The sequence below is a fragment of the Ursus maritimus genome, unplaced genomic scaffold (genome assembly GCF_017311325.1).
Source record: "Ursus maritimus isolate PB19 unplaced genomic scaffold, ASM1731132v1 scaffold_32, whole genome shotgun sequence".
Lineage (NCBI taxonomy): Eukaryota > Metazoa > Chordata > Mammalia > Carnivora > Ursidae > Ursus > Ursus maritimus.
Genome location: NW_024425786.1, coordinates 30,305,222 through 30,325,187, shown reverse-complemented (window position 1 = coordinate 30,325,187; position 19,966 = coordinate 30,305,222). Strand labels below are relative to the sequence as shown.

Genomic DNA, 19,966 nt, shown 5'->3' with positions numbered 1-19,966 from the left:
CTTAACAGCCGTGACGGGTTTTAAATGTGTCCCTTTAGTCACCAATACTCCTCTTTTCAAGAGGTAGAGCCCAATTCCCCTTCCCTAGCATGTGAATTGGACCTCATGACTCATTTCTGATGAAGAGAATGAAGTGGAGGTGACAGCAAGCAGCTGGATCATTAAAGAGATTGTGGTTTCCTCCTTGCTCTCTCTCTCCTGGATTACTCAGTCTGGGAGAAGCCAACTGCCATGTCACGAGGACACCTAAGCACATGGAGAGGTCTGCAAGGTGAAGATGCTGAGGCCTCCCACCAACAAGCAGCACTGAACACAGTCCCAGCTGACAGCTTTACTGCAACCTGTGAAGCCAGAACCACCCAGCAAAGCCACTTCTGGATCCTGACTCTCAGAAACTGTGCAAGATAATAAATGCTTATTATTTTCAGATGCTAGGTTTAGTAGTAATTTGTTATTCAGCAATAGGTAACTCACATAAAGGCGGTGGAGTGCTCACAAGTTAGTGAAGAATTACCAACTGGGCCAGGACCCTTAAAGGCTCAGGGAGGTGAGCCTTATGTTTGGTGCTGAAAGAGGGCAGCTGGGAGGCTCACTAATACTTCCATGAACTAGCAGGGCAAGTGGGACAGGATTTGGAGTCAAAGACCATCAAGGAGAGTTCCTTAGTGAAATCCTCTGGCTTTGAGTTAGAGCCCCGAGAGGCTAAACTCTAGGCGTAAGTAAGGATGAATGGGGAGTAGATAGATCTTCACAGAGAACGCACCATAGCTCCGTACCATCCCAATCCCTGAAATTGTGTTAAGGTGATCCCAGGTTGCAAGTCCCTGGGTGCTGAGTAGAAGCAAAAGTAAGTCCTCTCTGGACTTACTTTTGGAGGAAGATAATACTACGCTCAGCCTGAAATCGTTTCTACAAAGAACTTTGCAAATACAATGCCCAGCACATTCATGCAACAAGTACGTGAACAGTTGACATGAACGAAACCAAACAAGTAGAATCAATAAGCAAGAAAAATGAACCCTCAGAGGCTTTAGATATTGGAATTATAGACACAGATGTTCAAATAGCTTCCTACATTAAAAAATATGAAAGGAGGGGGGGCCTGGGTGGCGCAGTCGGTTAAGCAACTGACTCTTGGTTTCAGCTCAGGCTGTGATCTTGGGGTCCTGGGCTTGAGCCTGTGTAGGACTCCATGCTGAGTACGGAGTCTACTTGGGACTCTCTCTCCCTCAGCCCTTCTCCCTGCACTCTCTCTCAAATAAATAAATAAATCTTAAAAAAAAAAAAAAAGGCAAGCTTGAAATTCAGCGGAGAACTGAAAACTATAAAAAGAACCAAAAGGGAGGCGCCTGCGTGGCTCAGTGGGTTGAGCGACCGACTCGGTTTCAGCTCGGGTTGTGATCTTGGAGTCGGGAGATTGAGTACCCCTGTCAGGCTCTGTGCTCGGGGTGGAGTCTCCTTGGGATCCTTTCTCCCTCTCCCTCTGCCCCTCCCTTCAACCCCCCCCCCAGCTCATACACATGATCTTTCTCTCTCTCTAAATAAGTAAATAAAATCTTTAAAAAAAAAAAAAAAAGAACCTAAAGGAAAGTGGTATGGGTTGAGTTGTGTTCTCCAAAAGGATATGTTGAAGTCCTAACCCCTGAGCACTCAGAATGGGACCTTATTTGGAAATAGGGTCACTGTAGATAGAATTAGTTAAGTTCAGATGAGGTCATACTGGAGTAGCATGGGCCCAGAGTCCAGTACGACTGGCATCCTTAAACAAGAGGAGGTGAAGACATACCAGAAGAGAAGGCCATGTGATGACCGAGGCAGAGATCGGAGTGATGCATCTACAAGCCAAGACACACCAAGGATGGCCATGCAGAAACCAGAAGTCTCCAGAACTGTGAGCGAGTACATTTCTGCTGTTCTAAGCCACCCAGTTTGTGATACCCTGTTCCTGCAGCCCTAAGAGATGAATCCAGAGAGCATAGAGTTGAAAGATACAATAACTGGAAGTAAAAACTCAGTGGATGAGAATTGGTGAACCAGAAGACTGGTCAGAAAAAAGTACCCAGAACGAAGCCCGGAGAGACAAAAGGATGGCGAACACAAAACAGGTAGTAAAAGTCTGTCAAGAAAGAACTCTAACCTCCTAGAGGGCAGCAGGTAGTCAACCTGCCACAAGTCCATAGGTGCTGAACATCGACAACAGGCCCTGACAGCTGTGAGCAGCACAGCCAACGGCAGGAACAGCAGCACGGGGGTGTCTGTTCCCTTGCCTCCAAGTCCCATGGGGGTGACATGATGGAAATGGCACATGAAATGAGTTGTGCCCCAGCCACAGCTGAGGAACCCAGAGCCAAGGGCCTAGCACTTTTTATTTTTTTATTTTTTATTTTTATTTTTATTTAAGTAGGCTCCATGCCTTGTGTGGAGCCCAATGCAGGGCTTGAACTCATGACCCTGAGATCAAGACCTGACTAAGATCAAGAGTTGGCCGCTTAACTGACTGAGCCAACCAGGTGTCCTAAGAGCATGGCACTTTTTTTTTTTAAGATTTTATTTATTTATTTGTCAGAAAGAGAGAGAGAGAGCGCACACACACCAAGTAGGGGGAATGGCTGGCAGAGGGAGAAGCAGGCTCCTCACTGAGCAGGGAGACCAGTGCAGGACTCGATCCCAGGACCCTGGGATCATGGCCTGAGCCGAAGGCAGACACTTAACTGACTAAGCCACCCAGGCTTCCCAGGCCCGGCACTTGTTGCAGCAAGCAGCAAACCAGCCCCCTCCTCTGGAGAGTGGACAGGCGCATGCAGTCACCCGTGGTCTCCTTGACCTGCCTCGTCACCTTCGTGTGAGGCTACAGGGACTACCCCGTATCAGGTAGTTTAGTTTAGTTTAGCTCAAGAAGGATAAAAGGGGCTCTCGAGGCCCGTGGCGGCCTGCCTTTCCAACAATCCACCCTGCACCCTCCATGTTCATAAGTGAATTCAAATTTTCTCATGACTACGCCATCCTGTCAGAAACGCAGATTGGGCATACTGACTGGGCCCGGGAACAAATCCGTTCAGTCTGACTCATACAACACTTGATTAGGCTGTTGCGAACAGAATCCCAACCAGCAGCATGAGGCAGTGTTGACCTCGGTCACGCACCTCAGGATCTCTGACTCAGCCAAGTGAATGAGTCCCAGGGGGGCACTGGTAGGAATGACTTCAGACGACCCTTTAGCTTCCTTTCTTGTGTTGTGGATGGACGCGGTGCTTGAACTGTGCTCTTCATCCAAATAGAACAGAAGGTGCTGACGACCCTGCGTGCTCCTCCCTGTTCGTTCAGGATGTAGTCTAACGCCGGACCCTTACCTGTTACAGCCACGCGGGAGAGTTGACACCGACCCGCTAACCTGGGCCTTGTGCCATCTCTCTGGCTGTGGTAGCTAGAGTAGAAGGTAGGTTTCTGATCGTTGGGTCTGCAGCATGGTCTCTGTTGGGAGACACCAAGACTCACACAGCTCTGTGGAACCAGGAGTCAGTGTCTGCTCCAGGCAGGACTGCCCTCTTCACCTGGGGACCCGACAAGGGAAACATGGCCCAAGGGGCAGTGTCATTGTCAATAATCACAGAAGATGATAGGTAAGCCGGAAAGCAACCCCCATCTCTAATGGAAATTCCACGGCCCACCCTTCCCCCCCAAACATGTCCCGTGGGGTGACACGTGGGCCAATATGGAAGCTATACAGGCAGTGGGCTCCCCCACAGCTGATCCTCTGTGACTAGCTACGGTAACTGCACAGCGTCAGGGAATAAGGAACCTTGAAGTCTGACATCCTCGGCAAGGACGGCAGAGGCCGAGGGCCCATGGCAGACTGCCTTTCCAACGGAGAGAGATTCCGTGAGAGGGTTTAACCCACGCGTGTTTGTATTCCCAGGGTGGAGAGCAGGAATGGGGCAGAAGCAATATTTTGGAGAGAATGGTCAATAATTTCCCCAAACTGATAAAAATCGTCAAGACACAGTTAAACATCAAGCCACATTGAGGAAGGCTTACAGACTCTGCGTTACCTTGCTGCCATCACAGTAGGCCACAGACGGGGGCTTACGACAGGAGACCGGAAGTCCAGGACCACGGTGTCAGCAGGGCTGGTTTCCCCCGAGGCCTCGCCTCATGGCCTTGCAGATGCTACCTTCTGGCTGTGTCCTCACACGGCCTTTTCTGCCCACCTGCGAGCATCCCTGGTAGCCCTCTTCAGTCATATTGGATGACAGCCCCAGCCTAATCACCTCATTTGACTTTAATCGCCTCCTTAAAGGTCCTGTTTTCAAACAGAGTCACATCGGGGTTTAGGACTTTAACATAAGAATTTGTTGGAGGGACACATTCATTCCATAACAAACTCCAAACACTATGAAAAGAAATCACTGGGGCGTCTGGGTGGCTCAGTCGGTTAATTGGTCGACTCCTGATTTCAGCACGTGGTGATCTCCGCTTGGGTCATGATCTCAGGGTCTTGGGGTCAAGCCCCCGTGGGGTTCTGTGCTCAGTGGGGGGTCAGCTTGGGATTCTCTCTCTCCCTTCCCCTCTGCCCTTCCCCTGCGCATGCTCTCTCGCTCCAAAATAAATAAATAAATCTTTAAAAAAAAAAAGAAAAAAGGAAAGAAAAGAAAAGCACTTGGGGCACCTGGCTGGCTCAGTTGCAAGACCATGCAATTCTTGGTCTTGGGGTTGTGAGTTCGAGCCCCACATTGAGTGTAGAGATTATTTAAAAATAAAATATTTAAAAAATAAATAAATACAAAGAAAAGCACACTTATGCACATCAGGGTAAAGCAACTAAAAACCAAAGACATTATCTATTATTAATTATCTGTCTGTCTATTCCTTCCTACATCCTTGATATTCCATCAGAGGGATATATATATATATATATAAAAATATATATATATATATATATATATCTATCTCAAAAGACAAACCAAAAAACAAAAGATATAATATATATCTTCCAAAGAGAGAGAGAGAGAAACAGAGAGAGAGACTGGGAAAGATAGGCAAATGGATAATCTGGGTGAAGGGTATATGGGTGGTCTCTGTCCAATTTTCACAACTTTTGTGCAAGTTTGAAGTTAATTCAGACGAAAATGTTTATAAAAAACAAAATGAAAGGATCAGAAAAGATCTATCATGCCAATATCACCCAAAGAAATCTGTTATGGATAATTAATATCAGAAAAAAAATTTAAGGCAAAAAAATAGTATTAGTGATAAAAAGGGACTCTTCAGAGTAAAAAATTCAATTCACCAGAAAGATAAATAATTCTTTTTTTTTTTAAAGATTTTATTTATTTATTTGACAGAGATAGAGACAGCCAGCAAGAGAGGGAACACAAGCAGGGGGAGGGGGAGAGGAAGAAGCAGGCTCATAGCGGAGGAGCCTGATGTGGGGCTCGATCCCATAACGCCGGGATCACGCCCTGAGCCGAAGGCAGACGCTTAACCGCTGTGCCACCCAGGCGCCCCAAGATAAATAATTCTAAATTTATATTCTCTGATAACATAACCTCAAAATATTTATAGCAAACATTGGCAGAACGTGAACAAGAAATAGACAAATTTAAAATTACAGTGAAAAATTTTGACATACTTCTCAGCAATGGATAGAATGAAGCAGACAAGAAATAAGAAAAAATGTTCTTTCGAGAGTACAAGTCACACTAGGATGGTCGATTTGATGGACATGGCATTGGAAGAGTTTAATGGCAAATCATGGCTCAGACAAGGTCATCATTTAGCTAGTGACGACTGCATTGTACAAACGATAGGCCAACAGTGTCTAAAAACCAACGTCGCGTGGGATTTGCGCATCACTAGAATAATCTGGTAAGTAGATTAGCACCCACAATTTGCATCTCGTTAGACGGTCATGTAAGTATAATTTAGATAAATTAGAGAATACAAGGAATACTTTAAATTTATTATATAATTATTATAAAATTATTGACATGCATACACATACCTATACATTTTAATGATCATACCCAGTTATGTATTTGGAATATCACCTTTGCACATATGTCATTTCTTAGTACAGAGATATATCTATATAATAAGTTCTCAGAAGAGGAATTGCTGGGTCAGAGTGTGCATTTGAAATTTTGGTCGATGTTGTCAAATTGCCCTCCATACGGACTGCACTATGTTTGTACTCCCATCAGCAAGTTACGAGTGCCTGTTTCCTCACAGCCTCACCATCAGTCTGTGTTGTCAAACTTTAATTTTTGGGCCCCTGGGCGGCTCAGGTCATGATCCCAGGGTCCTGCTCAGTGGGGAGCCTGCTTCTCCCTCTCCCCTTGCCCCTCCTCCCTGCTCATGCTCTTTCTCTCTCTATAAAATAAATAAAATCTTTTTAAAAAATCTTTTTAACTGTTTGCTCTTTTGATAGGTGAGAAAAGCTAGCTTTTTAGCTCCGTGTAATTTAAATTTGTACTTTTATCATAATGAGTAAAATTGGTATATTTCAATACACGCAGTGGTTATTTTCATCTTCTGTTTTGTGAATTATATATTGATGAGGACCGTGTGAAGCAATTTTTTGTTTGTTTGTTTTTACTCTTCAGAGCCATGGGCAGGTGTCGAAGTGTTACTTGTTGGGAACAAACACAAGCAGAGTTGCATTTTATTATTTTTAAGTAATCTTTACACCAAGCATGGGGCTGGAACTTACAACTGTGAGATCAAGAGTCGCACGGTGTGCCAGAGTCACATGGTCCGCCGACCAACCGAGCAAATCCCACAGATTTGCATTTTCAAACAAGCACCCCCGCAACTACTTCCTGATTTTTCTCCCCTACCCTGGCTCACTTCTCTCCAATGAATAGCGTGAGGTTCCTGAGAAGGGTGGATTTCCGAGCACAGGAGTGTCCTCGGACAGGAGGGGAGGGAGGGAGGATTAGGCGGCTGTGTGATAGCTTCCGTTTTCTCCGTCAGGGAGAACATTAGGTCATCTGCGGAGAGGGAAGGGGTAGAAGGGAAGACAGACGTCTGAGAACACTGTATCTAAACAACCAAACACAGAAGTGCTGACCAGCGCTGAGGTTGGTGACTGTGAATTTATGGGGTCACCTATGCCGCGTGGTTTATGCTCTTCAGCGATGCTTGCCGCCTGGATGCAGGCAGGAAGGAGATGGATGGTTGGGCTCATCCAGAGGTTGCGGTTTTGATAGGTAAGTGCTAAGGGGTGGTGGAAGGCGGTGGAGTTCAGGATGTTTGCGAGGAAGTGTTCAAAACGATGGAACATGACATTGACGTTGGTTGAAGTGCAAAATGAAGGCCGAAACGAGTCGGTGGATAGGGAGAAGCTGGAGTGTTCAGTGGATCGGAGGCCTTGAGGAGGTCCAAGAAGAGGAGGGGCTTGACTGGTGGAGCAAGCAAATTGGGAGGACATGAGTCTGTGGGCTACAGTGATCCTGGGCTTTGACAGGGTGCACGGGGTCGTCACGGACATCAGGGGTGTAGTGAAGTGCAGAAGGAGGTCACTGGGGGTGAGGAGATGAGGAACGAGAAGTCATGGACGGAGAGCAGAGTCATGGACGGTGGTCCTGTGTCTTTCTCTGCAGGCAGGAACTTCTCAGAGGATCTTGGTGATTTCACATTGTGTTTAGGTTGCAATCTTTTACAGAAACCATTCGTTTCAAGCCGTTACCAGGGAACATGGGTGGAGCATTTACAAAAACAGAGTATGTGTTTTAAGGTCATAAAGGAAGTCTCAACAAATTCTAAAGGATTAATGTCATACAGTCTATGTTTCTCAACCAAGATTCAGTGAGATTACAAATTATAATAGGCTTATATGTTTGGTAACTATTGTATTGACAACTTTTGGCAGAAAAGGAAATCACAAAGAAATCGGAGAGGTATTTAGCTCGAATAATAATGACAAAAACCACACGGCAAAGTTTGTGAGACACAGCTAAAGCTTCACTTAGAGGCAAATTTGTATCTTAAAGATACTTATTAGGAAACAGTACATGGATAAACATAAACAACCCCCCAAGAGACATGAAATCATATATCCACACAAACGCTTGTAAACAAATGTTCATAGCAACAGCTGCTTACAACAGCCCCCAGATGGAAGCAATACAAATTCTCAACAACTGGTGAATGGATGAACAAAATGTGGTATGTCCATACAAGGGAATATTATTCGGCAAAAAAAAAAAAAAAAGAGCAAAGCACTGTTACACGCTACAATACAGATGAATCTCAAAAACATTATGTTAAGTGAGTAAAAGAAACCAGACACAAAATATTTTGTATTGTATGATTGCATTTTTGTGAAGTGTCCAGAAAAGGCAAATCTATGAAGAAAGAAAGTAAATTATTGGTTGCCTAGGGCTGGGAGTGGAATTAAGGATAAACTGCAAATGGGTATGACGTCGCTTACTCTTGGCGGTGATGGAAATATTCTAAAATTATATTGTGGTGATGGTTACACATTCAATTGTACACTTGAAACAGGTGAATTTTATGGTGTGGAAATTATACCTCAATCAAATGTTAAAATAAACAGAGCAAGCATTCAATTTAAGATGGTGAAAAGAGAGCAATGAAGCAAACATCTAAAAACGGGAAGGAAGGGGGCCCCTGGCTGGCTCCTTCGGAGGAGCACGCGACTCTTGATCTCTGGGTTGTGAGTTAGAGCCCCACGTTGGGTGTAGAGATTACTTAAATAAAAAAAATTAAAAAAAAAACAACAGGAAGGAAGGGAACAATAAAAATATCAAAAACCAAGGAAAGAAAACAAACAAAAGAAGGAAAAATAAATTTGGTATTTTGAAAAAATAAATAAAATATATTAAATAAAAAATATAAAAATATGTAAATGTATGTAATAAAATATATGTAAAATGATATCCAGAGGTGGATTAATTATCACAGTGAATTCACTTACAGCTTAAGTAAGTAACTTCGGTTTCCAATAACAAACAAGTCTTATAAGCTTGTAGTCATTGCGTGCTTCACTGATGACAGGACTTGCCATCTCAGTTGTAGGATCTGGCTCCTGTTGATTGACGAGGGTGTACTTGCGTCCGTCCAAACACTTCTCGTGTATTATCTCTTTGCATCCTCACAGCACTCCAAAGAGGTAGGTACTCTTATTATCCCCCTTTAGCAGATGGGGACTGGGGCTGCTGGGGCTGGACTCCCCAGAGGGGGTCACCCAGGAAGTTTTTCCCCTGGGTGCTAGGCTGCTGGCTTCCACCAGGGGGCAGAGAGAAGCCAAGAATTCAGACACAGGCTCCCTGTTTCCCTGAACTTCCTTTGCCTTCCTTTGTGGGCAGAGACCTTGGTGATCAAGGGATCTGACCCCCTCTTTCTCCCTTCACAGTGGGAGAAACTGAGGCCAGGGAAGGATAGGGACCCACGCGGGGGTGCAGAGCCGATCAGGAGCAGAAGTGCACCGGAGCCCAAGACTCCAGCCTCCCAGCTGCTTGGACCCCTGGCCTAGATTCAGGTGACCCTCAGCACCTGGGGGGAGACACGCTGGGCCTGGATTCTGGACGGTGGCCGGGGCTCTGACCCCAGCTGTGAACTCCACAGACACCCGTGGCCCCGCACAGAACGGATACAGCTGCCCTTTCCTGAGCAAGTCTCATCATCACGGAGTCATCCCCGAGTTCCTTGTAACATGGGGGGAGCGCCTCCCTCGCCTCCCTCGCGAGACTGTTGGGAGGATTCATGCAAAGCACTTAACCCAGAGGAAGTTCGCAAGAAGTGAATGCTGTGTGTTCCTATTTCATCATGAATAGCAGGTTGCCTGGCAACCAAGGGAAGCAGGTGTCTCTGATGCCTGTTCTACAGAAGAGGAAGTGAGGCGCCCAGGGTCCAGAGCGGGGGATCCTGGGGCCCTGGGCCCTGCGGTGAACAGGGGCAGCTTCAGGCCGTCTGGGCTCTCTCGGTAGGTACATTCATGACCCCAACTTGTGCATGAGAAGTCAGAGGTTGAGAGACGGTGAGTGTCCCAGGGCTGGTGTGGAGCTTTGATAGGAACGCCTGTCTGTGGGATTCCAGAGCCTGTGTTCTAAACTGCCACTTGCCCTCGACCACGACCCTCTGCTGTGGGAGCCTATGATCAGCACAGGCATTCGGTCATGAGCGTGTGTCTGTAGGCCTTGTCCTTGGACTGTGAGATGCCAGGGGTAGTCTATACCCACCCCCTGCACTCTGCTAGCTTCATTCAAGAGTGTGGTTTGGGTAAAAATGTCTAGATATTACTTTTGGCCACTTTTAAAATTGTGGTACAATATACATAACATGAAAATTACCATTTTAATGATTTGTAGGCGTACAGTTCCGTGGCATTACGTACGTTCACACTGTTGTGCAACCATCACCACCATCCGTCTCCCGAACTTTGTCATCATCCCAAAATGAAACTCTGTGTCTCTTAAAGAATAACTCTTCACCCACCCCCCCAGCCCCGCACAGCCACCCTTCCACTTTCTGTCTCTGACTTTACGCCAGGTATCTCGTTTAAGTGGAATCATACAATCTTTGTCCTTTTCTTTCTGGCTTCTTTCACTCAGCATAAATGTCCCCCAGGTTCATCTATGCTGTAGCATGTGTCAGAGTCTCCTTCCTTTTTAAAGCTGAATCATGTTCCGTCGTACGTATATTCCACATTTTGTTTCTGCGTTCACCTGTTGAGGGATGTTTGGATCGTTTCCAGCTTTCGGCTATTGTGAAGAATGCTGCTATGAACATCGGCGTACAAGTAACTGTTCAACTCCCTGCCTTCGGTTCTTTGGGGCATATGACCGGCCGGACGTTACGGTAATTCCGTGTTTAACTCTTTGAGGAGCCACCATACCGTCCCACGCCATTTGCATTCCCACCGGCAGCACACCGGGGCTCCGGGTTCTCCACATCCTCACCAACACTGGGGATTTTCTGTTTTGTTTTGTTTGTTTATTTTATAATAGTTTTCTTTTGTTTTGGCTTTTGTTTTTTCAAAATAAACATCCTAATTGATGTAAAGTATCTCACTGTGGCTTTGATGTGCCTTTTCCTAATGATTGGGAATATTGAACATCTTTTTTTTAAAAGACCCATTTAATTAATTTATTCTTTCAAAAAGATTTTATTTATTTATTTGTGAGAGAGAGAAAGAGAGACAGGGAGAGCACAAGCAGGGGGAGTGGCAGGCAGAACAGGCAGAGGGAGAAGCAGGCTCCCCACTGAGCAAGGACCCTGATGCCGGACTGGATCCCAGGACCCTGGGACCATGCCCTGAGCCAAAGGCAGACGCTTAACCGACTGAGCCACCCAGACACCCATTTTATTTATTTATTTATTTATTTATTTATTTATTTATTTATTTATTTTATTTTTTTAAAGATTTTATTTATTTATTCGACAGAGATAGAGACAGCCAGCGAGAGAGGGAACACAAGCAGGGGGAGTGGGAGAGGAAGAAGCAGGCTCATAGCAGACGAGCCTGATGTGGGGCTCGATCCTGCATCGCCAGGATCACGCCCTGAGCCGAAGGCAGACGCTTAACCGCTGTGCCACCCAGACATCCATTTTATTTATTTTTTAAAGTAAGCTTTACACACAACATGGCGCTTGCACAGACAGCCCCATGACCAAGAGTTGCCCGCTCTACTGACGGAGCCAGCCAGGTGTCCCTGAACACCTTTTTTTGTGCTCGTTGGCCATCTCTACATCTTCTTTGGATCAATATTTACTTAAGTCCTTTGCCCATTTCTAAATTGGTTGTCTGTTTTATTGTCGTTGAGTTGTAAGAGTTCTTTATATATTCTGGATATTATTGGATATATGATTTCCAAATATGTTCTCCCATTCCATAGGTTGTCTTTTTGCTCTATCGATAAGTGTCCTTTGATGCACAGAAGTTTTAAATTTTGAGTCCAAGAGTCCAATTGATCTATTTTTTCTTTTGTTGCCTGTGCTCCTGAACACATCTTGATGACTTTTCTTTTTTTTTTTTTTAAGATTTTATTTATTCATTTGACAGAGAGAGAGACAGCCAGCGAGAGAGGGAACACAAGCAGGGGGAGTGGGAGAGGAAGAAGCAGGCTCCCAGCAGAGGAGCCTGATGTGGGGCTCGATCCCAGAACGCCGGGATCATGCCCTGAACCGAAGGCAGACGCTTAACGACTGAGCCACCCAGGCGCCCCAATGACTTTGCAAACCAGTCCAGCATGGAGGGCCCTCTCTCTCGAGCTCAAGCAGTATTCCATTCCGCAGTCAGAACTGTGAGCCACCCGAAGAAAAGGGATCTCTGCAGACAGTGAGGTTTGTGTGCTTTTCTCAGGCAGCACAAGTTGGAGGAGGCCCTGCTGTTTTCGGGCCAGTTCATGGACGCTCTGCAGGCCTTGGTCGACTGGCTGTACAAGGTGGAGCCGCAGCTGGCCGAGGACCAGCCCGTGCACGGGGACCTCGACCTCGTCATGAACCTCATGGACGCCCATAAGGTGAGGGGCGGGAGCCGGGCCGCCTGAAGCCAGAGCCGGCGGGTCGTCCGCCTCTGCGGGCCTTCTGCTCATGCTCCCCATCCGGGGGAGAAAGGACGTCAAAATGAGCCTGTCTCCCCTCGTCGGAGAGACGGCCGCTCCTCACTCTGTGTACTTAGACTATTACTGGGATTCTGCGTCAGTCACACAGATTTTACCGATTGCTTTGATTCCGATTTGGCAGTGTGTAAAGTTCACCTTGAGAGGACCCCCCACCCCTGCCCATCCGCAGTCCTTTCATCCATGGGGTCACATCCCTCATTTGGGTCACAAATGGGTTTAATTTCAGGTGGAAATTTCAAACATACCCATTTCCACGGTCTCCCAAAATAAATGTGAGAATTTTTGAAGCACTTTGAACCAGCCACTTCAGGATGTAGCGTGGCCTGTCGTGAGCCACATAATGTCCTCCTGTCTCGGCAGGAAGGATGCTGATGACGGGGCACTTTTATCACTATCTCTGTTAATATGCTTTACCTTTTTTTTTTTTTAAGATTTTATTTTTCTGGGGGCACCTGGGTGGCTCAGTCGGTGAAGCATCTGCCTTCAGCTCAGGTCATGATCCCAGGGTCCTAGGATCGAGCCCCACATCGGGCTCCCTGCTCAGCGGAGAGTCTGTTTCTCCCTCTCTCTGACGCTCCTCCCCACTTGTGCTCACTCTCTCTCTCTCTCTCCGTCTCAAATAAATTAAAAAAATATTTAAAAAAGATTTTTTTCTTTAATCTCTACACCCAACACGAAGCTTGAACTCGTAACCCTGAGATCAAGAGTCCCAGGCACTACCGACCAAGCCGGCCAGGCGCCCCAATATTCTTTATCTTGAGACTAGTTTTCCTGATATTACTAAGCCACTCCAGCCTGCTCTTTTATTTGCATAACATTGTTTTTCCATCCATTTACTTTCGACCTGTATTGTTGTATTTACAGTGCATCTCTTAGAGAGAGCTTGTCCTTTGCTCTTTTGCTTTTTTCCCCCCTCCCTTAAGTCATCTAACAATCTTTGACTTATAATTGGAGCGTTTAGTCCATTAATAGGAGGTGACCTGACCCACTGGCTGGAGATCCCCCATGAAAAAGGAACCGTGTCATTATGTTGGTTTGTTCTCGGCATGTCAGCACACCTTGGGGACACAATGAGCCGGCTTTCCCAGCCTTCTAGATGCAGCCAACCAGGAAGGTAAGGGAGGCGCATTCTGGGCCTCTTAGCAGTCATTTAATGAAGCAAGATAGTGCCCCTGGCAGCCTCTGGGTCTGACACAGTCATGACAAAGGAGCTCTGGACAGGATCCTGTGATAGCATTAAACAGGTGCTCAGATCACACAATGCAAAGGTTAAATATGTTGGTGGAACATTGCATAATCTCCATTCCTGTAGTATCTTTCTTATGGAAAACTGTTCTTTCTCTCTCTCTCTTTTTTTTTTAAAGATTTTATTTATTTGACAGAGCACAGGTGCGAGACAGAAATGTCTGCAACAGGACAGGTGAAGGGACCACAAGTAATCCCACGTGACCGCATCAAAGCGTCCACCATTGGAGGCTAAGTAAGACTATAAAGGGGGAAGAGCAGGGGCGCCTGGGTGGCTCAGTCGTTAAGCGTCTGCCTTCGGCTCAGGGCGTGATCCCGGCGTTCTGGGATCGAGCCCCACATCAGGCTCCTCTGCTGAGAGCCTGCTTCTTCCTCTCCCACTCCCCGTTTGTGTTCCCTCTCTCTCTCTCAAATAAATAAATAAAATCTTTACAAAAAAAAAAAGAGGGAAGAGCAGCAGGGACTCAGGGGTGCAGGCCGGACCACTGAGTGCACGGCACTTGATCACAGATCACATCCTGCCCTCCTGGTCCCCAAGATGTGGCCTTCAGCCCCCAGCCCCCTAACATGGCCAAGTGCATTTGGAAGACGATGGACGAGAGCTAAATAATTCCTTCACTGCAGGACTTGCCAGAGCTTCCTGCCGGTTACAGGAGGGCTCCCCTGGGGGAAGGGAGAAATGTGGTGTGTGACCTTTACCAAAGTCCTTTTTGTAGGAACCCCCTCACGAACCTGGGTTTGGGTAATCCTGCTGTAAGAAACGAAAGGCCATGGAAGGTTTTAAGCCATTACAGAAATCAGATTTTCATTTAGAAATTCATTCTGGGGAATGAGGAGTGTGGGAGGGATGGGGAATGGGAAACAAGAAAACCAGTCGAAAGGAAGCCCGTTAGAGCCATGCAGGGTGGAAAAGACCCTCCATGAACCACACAGGAGGAGGGCATGGAGAGTCTCAGGGGATTCAAGAAACATCAGAAGGAGGAGTCAATAGACTGAACTGCCTTTGGAGGGAGGAACACACATTGGCTCCCAGGTTTCTGGCTTCGACCATGTCTGATCACTTGTTGGGTGTAACTCCCGGTGCTCAGGAGAGGGTCTGTGTAGGATACATTTGGAGTCAGGCATGACCGTGTGACGGCAATGAAGTCTCTGGTGGGTCAGCTCATCATCACCAGGTTCAAAGTCCAAGAGGGAGAACAGGACTGTGGACAGAAGCAGAGGAACATCAGTGTTTAAGAATGGGCAGGGAGGAGTAATTGGAAGGAAAGAAACAGGAGAGCAGTGTCCTGGGAGCCAAGGCAGGAGAGGGTTTCAGGAAGAGAAGAGGTTAGTAATCCCCCTGTGTGCAAATTACAACAGCAGAGAGGTGTATTCACTTGTCCATCAGCAGAGATGTGTTGATTCATGTGTTTAACAAGAATAGCTGCTATTGGCAAGGGTGAAAGAAAATGGGCACGCTCATATGATTTGGGTAACAGACAATAAGTAGCAAAAAACTTATAAACCGAGTATGCCCTTTGATCGAAATATTCCATCTCTAGAAACTTATCCTAAGGAAATCATCATGGAGGGTGATGAACAAGATTGTTCATAACAGCATAGCCTGTAATATTAAGAAAGAAACATATTATTCAATAACATAGGACTGGTTAAAAACATTAGGATAGTCTTATGATTAAAAAAATATGAAACCGGTAAAATACTACATGTGAAATAAATAATGGCATGGTGAAATATTGCAATAAATTATGAAATCAATAAAGCAAACATGATTGTTTTTTGTACTAAAAATATATAGATGTATATAAGAAAAAGACATACCACATATTAACCAGTATTTCTCTCTGGAATATGGGTTTGGGTGATTTTTGTTCTCTTTTTACCTCTTTACATCTTCAAAAGTTTCTACAATAAGCAAGTTACTTTTTTAGTACTTTGAATAGTGTAATAATAATATTTTAATAATGACGACAGCTAACACTTATTGCCCGCTTGCCATAGGCCAGTCACTGTGCTAAGTGCTCTATCTACAACGCCACCATCGTGACCCCATTCACAGATGAGCAACAGCCTGGGTGGTTCAGAAACTGCCCAAGGTCACAGCGTGGCAGGAGGCTGGGGAAAGCCCTGTCTGACACTACTTTCTCCGAAACCTTCCCCACCTCGGTTCCCTTCCGGTTCCTGAGTTCCAGGATTCCGCTCACATCCCCGCCCCCACGTCCCAGCTCCTTGTCCTCTGTCCTTCCAGGTGCTTTGCCCAGGGTCTCTGAGCACAGCCTTGGTTCTGCCTTCTGTAAAGACTATGATCACCTGACTTATCACCTCCGTTGGGGGGCGAGCCACTCGGGCAGAGACTGGTCGGCTTCATCTCTGGCTCAGGGCAGCGGACGGAGCAGCCCATGGAGGTTGCTGTTGAACTGAGTTGTGGGGTGACACCCTTTGGGATGGCTAAAACCTGATGTTTAGGTTTATGGGAATGTGAGGCCCATTGTTAAAAGAACACAGCTATCTCTGCTCACCCGAAATTGAGAGAAATGATTTCTGCTCTAAGAATCAGGCCCACACTGGGCTGCTTACAATCTGGCTGGAAGCCCAGTGTTGCACGATACACGACCTGCGGATTACAGGCTAGATCTGAGACTCCAGAGGATGTGGTGTGGACTCCAAGGGGAGTACAGAAGGATGCCCAGAGGACAGTGAGGAAGACGGGAGATTCAGAGTCCCTGAACAAGTCTGACATGGGGATGCCCCCTTGACTGCCCCTGCCTCTGTTACGCAGTCACCGAGCCCTGGGGATGCAGCCTCCTCAATGGCTTTCTCCTCCGCCCTCCCCCCTGTCCTGGAAAAGGATCATGGTCATTGTCCCCCCGCCCTCATTACCGTACCTGCCTCCAACTGTGGGCCTTGACTCTAATCTTCGCCCTCTGATCCATATGCACCCCTGCGGCAGACTCTGTCTTGGGCACTTTCGGTGGCTAAGCTGCAACACCCATAAGGGGCGTATAAGCAGTGTGGAAATTTACCCGTTGGATAAAAGCAGACTAAGCATGGGCTTAAGGCACCAACAAATGACTCTTTGTTTATTAATTTATGTACAGTAGGCTCCACACCCAATGTGGGACTTGGCTCAGGACCCTAGGATTAAGGGGCGCACGCTCTACCGACTGAGCCAGCCAGGTGCCCCAGCAAATGACCGCTCAGATTTAAAATGTGATGTAAAAGTTCTGATATTTTTAATTTGTTTTAAAGATTTATTTACTTGAAAGAAAGAGTGAGTGAGCGAGAGAGAGCATGAGCAGGGGTTAGAGGCAGAGGGAAGGGGAGAAGCAGACCCTCCTGCTGAGCAGGGAGCCTGACTCCAGGCTTGATCACAGGACCCCAGGATCATGACCTGAGCTGACAGCAGACGCTTAACCAACTGAGCCACCCAGGTGGCCCAAAGTTCTGATATTTTTAAAAGATTTTTTTGAACTAATCTCTACACCCAACATGGGGCTTGAACTCACAGCCCGAGATCAAAGAGTCCCACACTCTACCAACTGAGCCAGCTAAGTGCCCCGTTTTGATACTTTTTAAAAGTGTGAAGTGATCATGGGAAATTCTTCATTTTGGTGGACTTCTTAATTTATTTTGAAGTTTAATATTGAATCCACACTGGGGCCCCATAACCATCTGTTGTCCAGGGCTCTCATCTAGTCTCCCTGAAAGGCCCCTTGGGTCCATCCTTTGTCAGCCCCTCAGCCTCACCCAGGGCCATCTGCCCCCAGGCTCTCCAGGTTCCACTGAACAGCTCACCTGTCCATGCCCAGCTCCACTGTTGTGTGAAGGGGAAGTCCCTTAACCTCTCCGTGCCTCAGTTTCCCCATCTGTTCAAAGAGGGGGTCGAAATGGCGTCTACCCTATATGTGCGCGCATTAAAGCAGTGATTCAGAGCACGCATGGCACATGGTAAGTGCAGAGTGGTACCTGCATTACGCTCCCCAGAGTCTCACGACATCAGCAGTTTCCTCGGCCTGGTACACTCTTCTCCCACTGACCCTTCCTGTCATCCCAGGCCCATTCTTCCAGCCTTCGGAGCTCAGTCTAGGTGTCACTGACTCCCAGCGCAGCGCCTTAGCCATAAATGAATAAATGCAGCGAGAGAGCGCCAGGAAGAGCAGAGTGTGCAGAGGGGGGCTAAGTCAATGGAGGGGTTTCTGTGTAGAGCCTTCTCTTGCAAGCCCTTGGGGGCCCTGACAATAAAGGTGCGCATAAGTTTTCCGGGCGCTCCGGAAGGGCCTCAGAGCTCCCTGGCCCAGCTGGAGGCTGGTGCGCGACTCCTGTGCGAGGCTAGATCGGCACCAGAGGCCGCAGGGCGCACAGCGAGAGCTGGAAGTGACAGCGCCATCGCGGGAACATCGGGGAGTGTGGGGAGCCCGCCTGGGACGCGGGCCTGGAGCACGCGGGAGCCAGGTGGCTAGGCGCCCGGGAGCAGAGACGGAGCAGGTGTCGGGGTAGGAGAAGCCCCCAACAGCGCGTGCAGGGGAACAGCGGGGAAGGCGCCGGGTGGCCAGCGAGGAACTGCGGAGGCTGCTGGCAGAGGAATGCGTCCCACTTACCCGGCGCGACTGGCACCTGAGAGGCCCCTCTCCCTCTAGACCCTACTGAGGCCTTTCAGGTCCCGGAGCGACACTCCGCGCACCAGGCGGAGCGGCCGGGTCACTCGCTGGCGGGACGGAGACTCTGGATCCCCGCCCGGCGAGAGCGCTCGAGGACACGGCCCGCGAGACGGCAGGTCCCCGATTTCCCCCGACAGCGCCGCTACCCTGACGTCCCCAGGCCGAGGCCCCACGCTCGCCGACGGCGCCACCAGCGGCTGGGAGAGGAGCCCAGCACGGCCCCCAAGTCCCGACGTCCGGACAGGGGACCCCTCACCCGAACCGTCCAGCACCCAACAGCTGCTCACACCTCGGGATCGCCGGCACCCACGAAACCAACCGAGATCCACAGCCCCTTCTCCCGGCGTGGGTTCCGCGCCCTTGGCCCCGCCCCGCGCCCCCATTGGTCGGAGCCGGAGGGGGCGGGGCCCGACGGCGGGGCGCGGGCCCCACGGGCGGCGGAGGCGGGGCGCGCGGCTCAGACTGCCGGTCCCACCGAAGAGGCGTCCGCGGGTCTGCGCCGCCCGCAGCGCCTACGGGAGCTCGCCCGCCGCCCCTGCCTCTGAGCCGGCCTCGGCAGCAGCAGTCTGTCGGTACGGCGGCCACAGACACGTTGGCCGCCGGACCCCGGGCCCCGGAGGAGCTCCTGCCGTGAGGCGGCAGAGGCCTCGTCCACGCCGCCCAGAGCCCAGCAGGTGCGGCGCGGGAGGCGAGCGGAGACAGCGTCGCGGCCGCCGGCAAACCCGCCCCGAGCCGCCGAGCCCGAGCCTCGCCGGCCACTCGCCGTCGGGGCGGCCCCGGGCTCGGCTGGGCCGCGGAGCGGATGCGCGCCCGCTGAGCGCCCGCCCGGCTCGCCATGGCCGCGCGCCCCGGGCCGCTGTGGCTCGTGGGCCTGGCGCTGTGCGCGCTGAGCGGCGGCGGCCCGGCCCGCGCCCCGGCACCGGCTGCCCGGCCCGCCGCCTGGGCCCGCGGGAGCGCCGCGACATGCAGCGCGAGATCCTGGCGGTGCTGGGGCTGCCCGGACGGCCCCGGCCCCGCGCGCCGCCCGCCGCCGCCCGGCTGCCCGCGTCGGCGCCGCTCTTCATGCTGGACCTGTACCACGCCATGGCCGACGACGACGACGAGGACGGCGGCCCTTCGGAGCGGCCCCAGGGCCGCGCCGACCTGGTCATGAGCTTCGTCAACATGGGTGAGTGCGGCCGCCGGGTGGGCGTCCGGGGCCCCGGTGACGGTGCGGCCGTCGGGTGGAGAGACCTGGCGCGGGCGGCAGGGGTGCGTGCACCGCCTTGGCCAGTGCGCGCCCCGCCTTGACCAGTGCGCGCCCCTGCCGCGAACAGGTGCCCCCTGTTCGTGGCCACGCCCCCACAGAGGGGTGGGAAGTGTGGAGCTCAGGGCCGCCAAGTCCAAGGGCTGTGGGCCTCGTGGGCTGTGGGACCGCAGGGGCAGGCGTGAATGTGAGTCCCAAGGATGTCTCGAGACACACCCAGGGGTAGAATG

General features: G+C 49.4%; 1 protein-coding gene and 2 long non-coding RNA genes across 3 annotated transcripts in view; 2 read left to right on the top strand and 1 right to left on the bottom strand.

The window, feature by feature from the left end:
• Positions 1-6,589: 6,589 nt before the first annotated feature.
• Positions 6,590-11,076, top strand: LOC121099803. The gene is made up of 3 exons (XR_005831559.1): positions 6,590-7,208; positions 9,034-9,133; positions 9,377-11,076. It is a non-coding gene; the product is annotated as an uncharacterized LOC121099803 (long non-coding RNA).
• A 3,540-nt stretch (positions 11,077-14,616) lies between these two features.
• On the bottom strand, positions 14,617-18,835 carry LOC121099802. The gene is made up of 2 exons (XR_005831558.1): positions 18,431-18,835; positions 14,617-15,034 (listed from the first exon to the last, which is right to left on the bottom strand). It is a non-coding gene; the product is annotated as an uncharacterized LOC121099802 (long non-coding RNA).
• Positions 18,836-19,325: 490 nt separating this feature from the next.
• Positions 19,326-19,966, top strand: part of LOC103682405 (bone morphogenetic protein 8B-like) — a 27,311-nt gene continuing 26,670 nt past the window's right edge. The window contains 2 exon segments of the mRNA XM_040619313.1: positions 19,326-19,395; positions 19,398-19,658. Of these exon segments, the coding sequence (XP_040475247.1) occupies positions 19,326-19,395; positions 19,398-19,658 (331 nt within the window).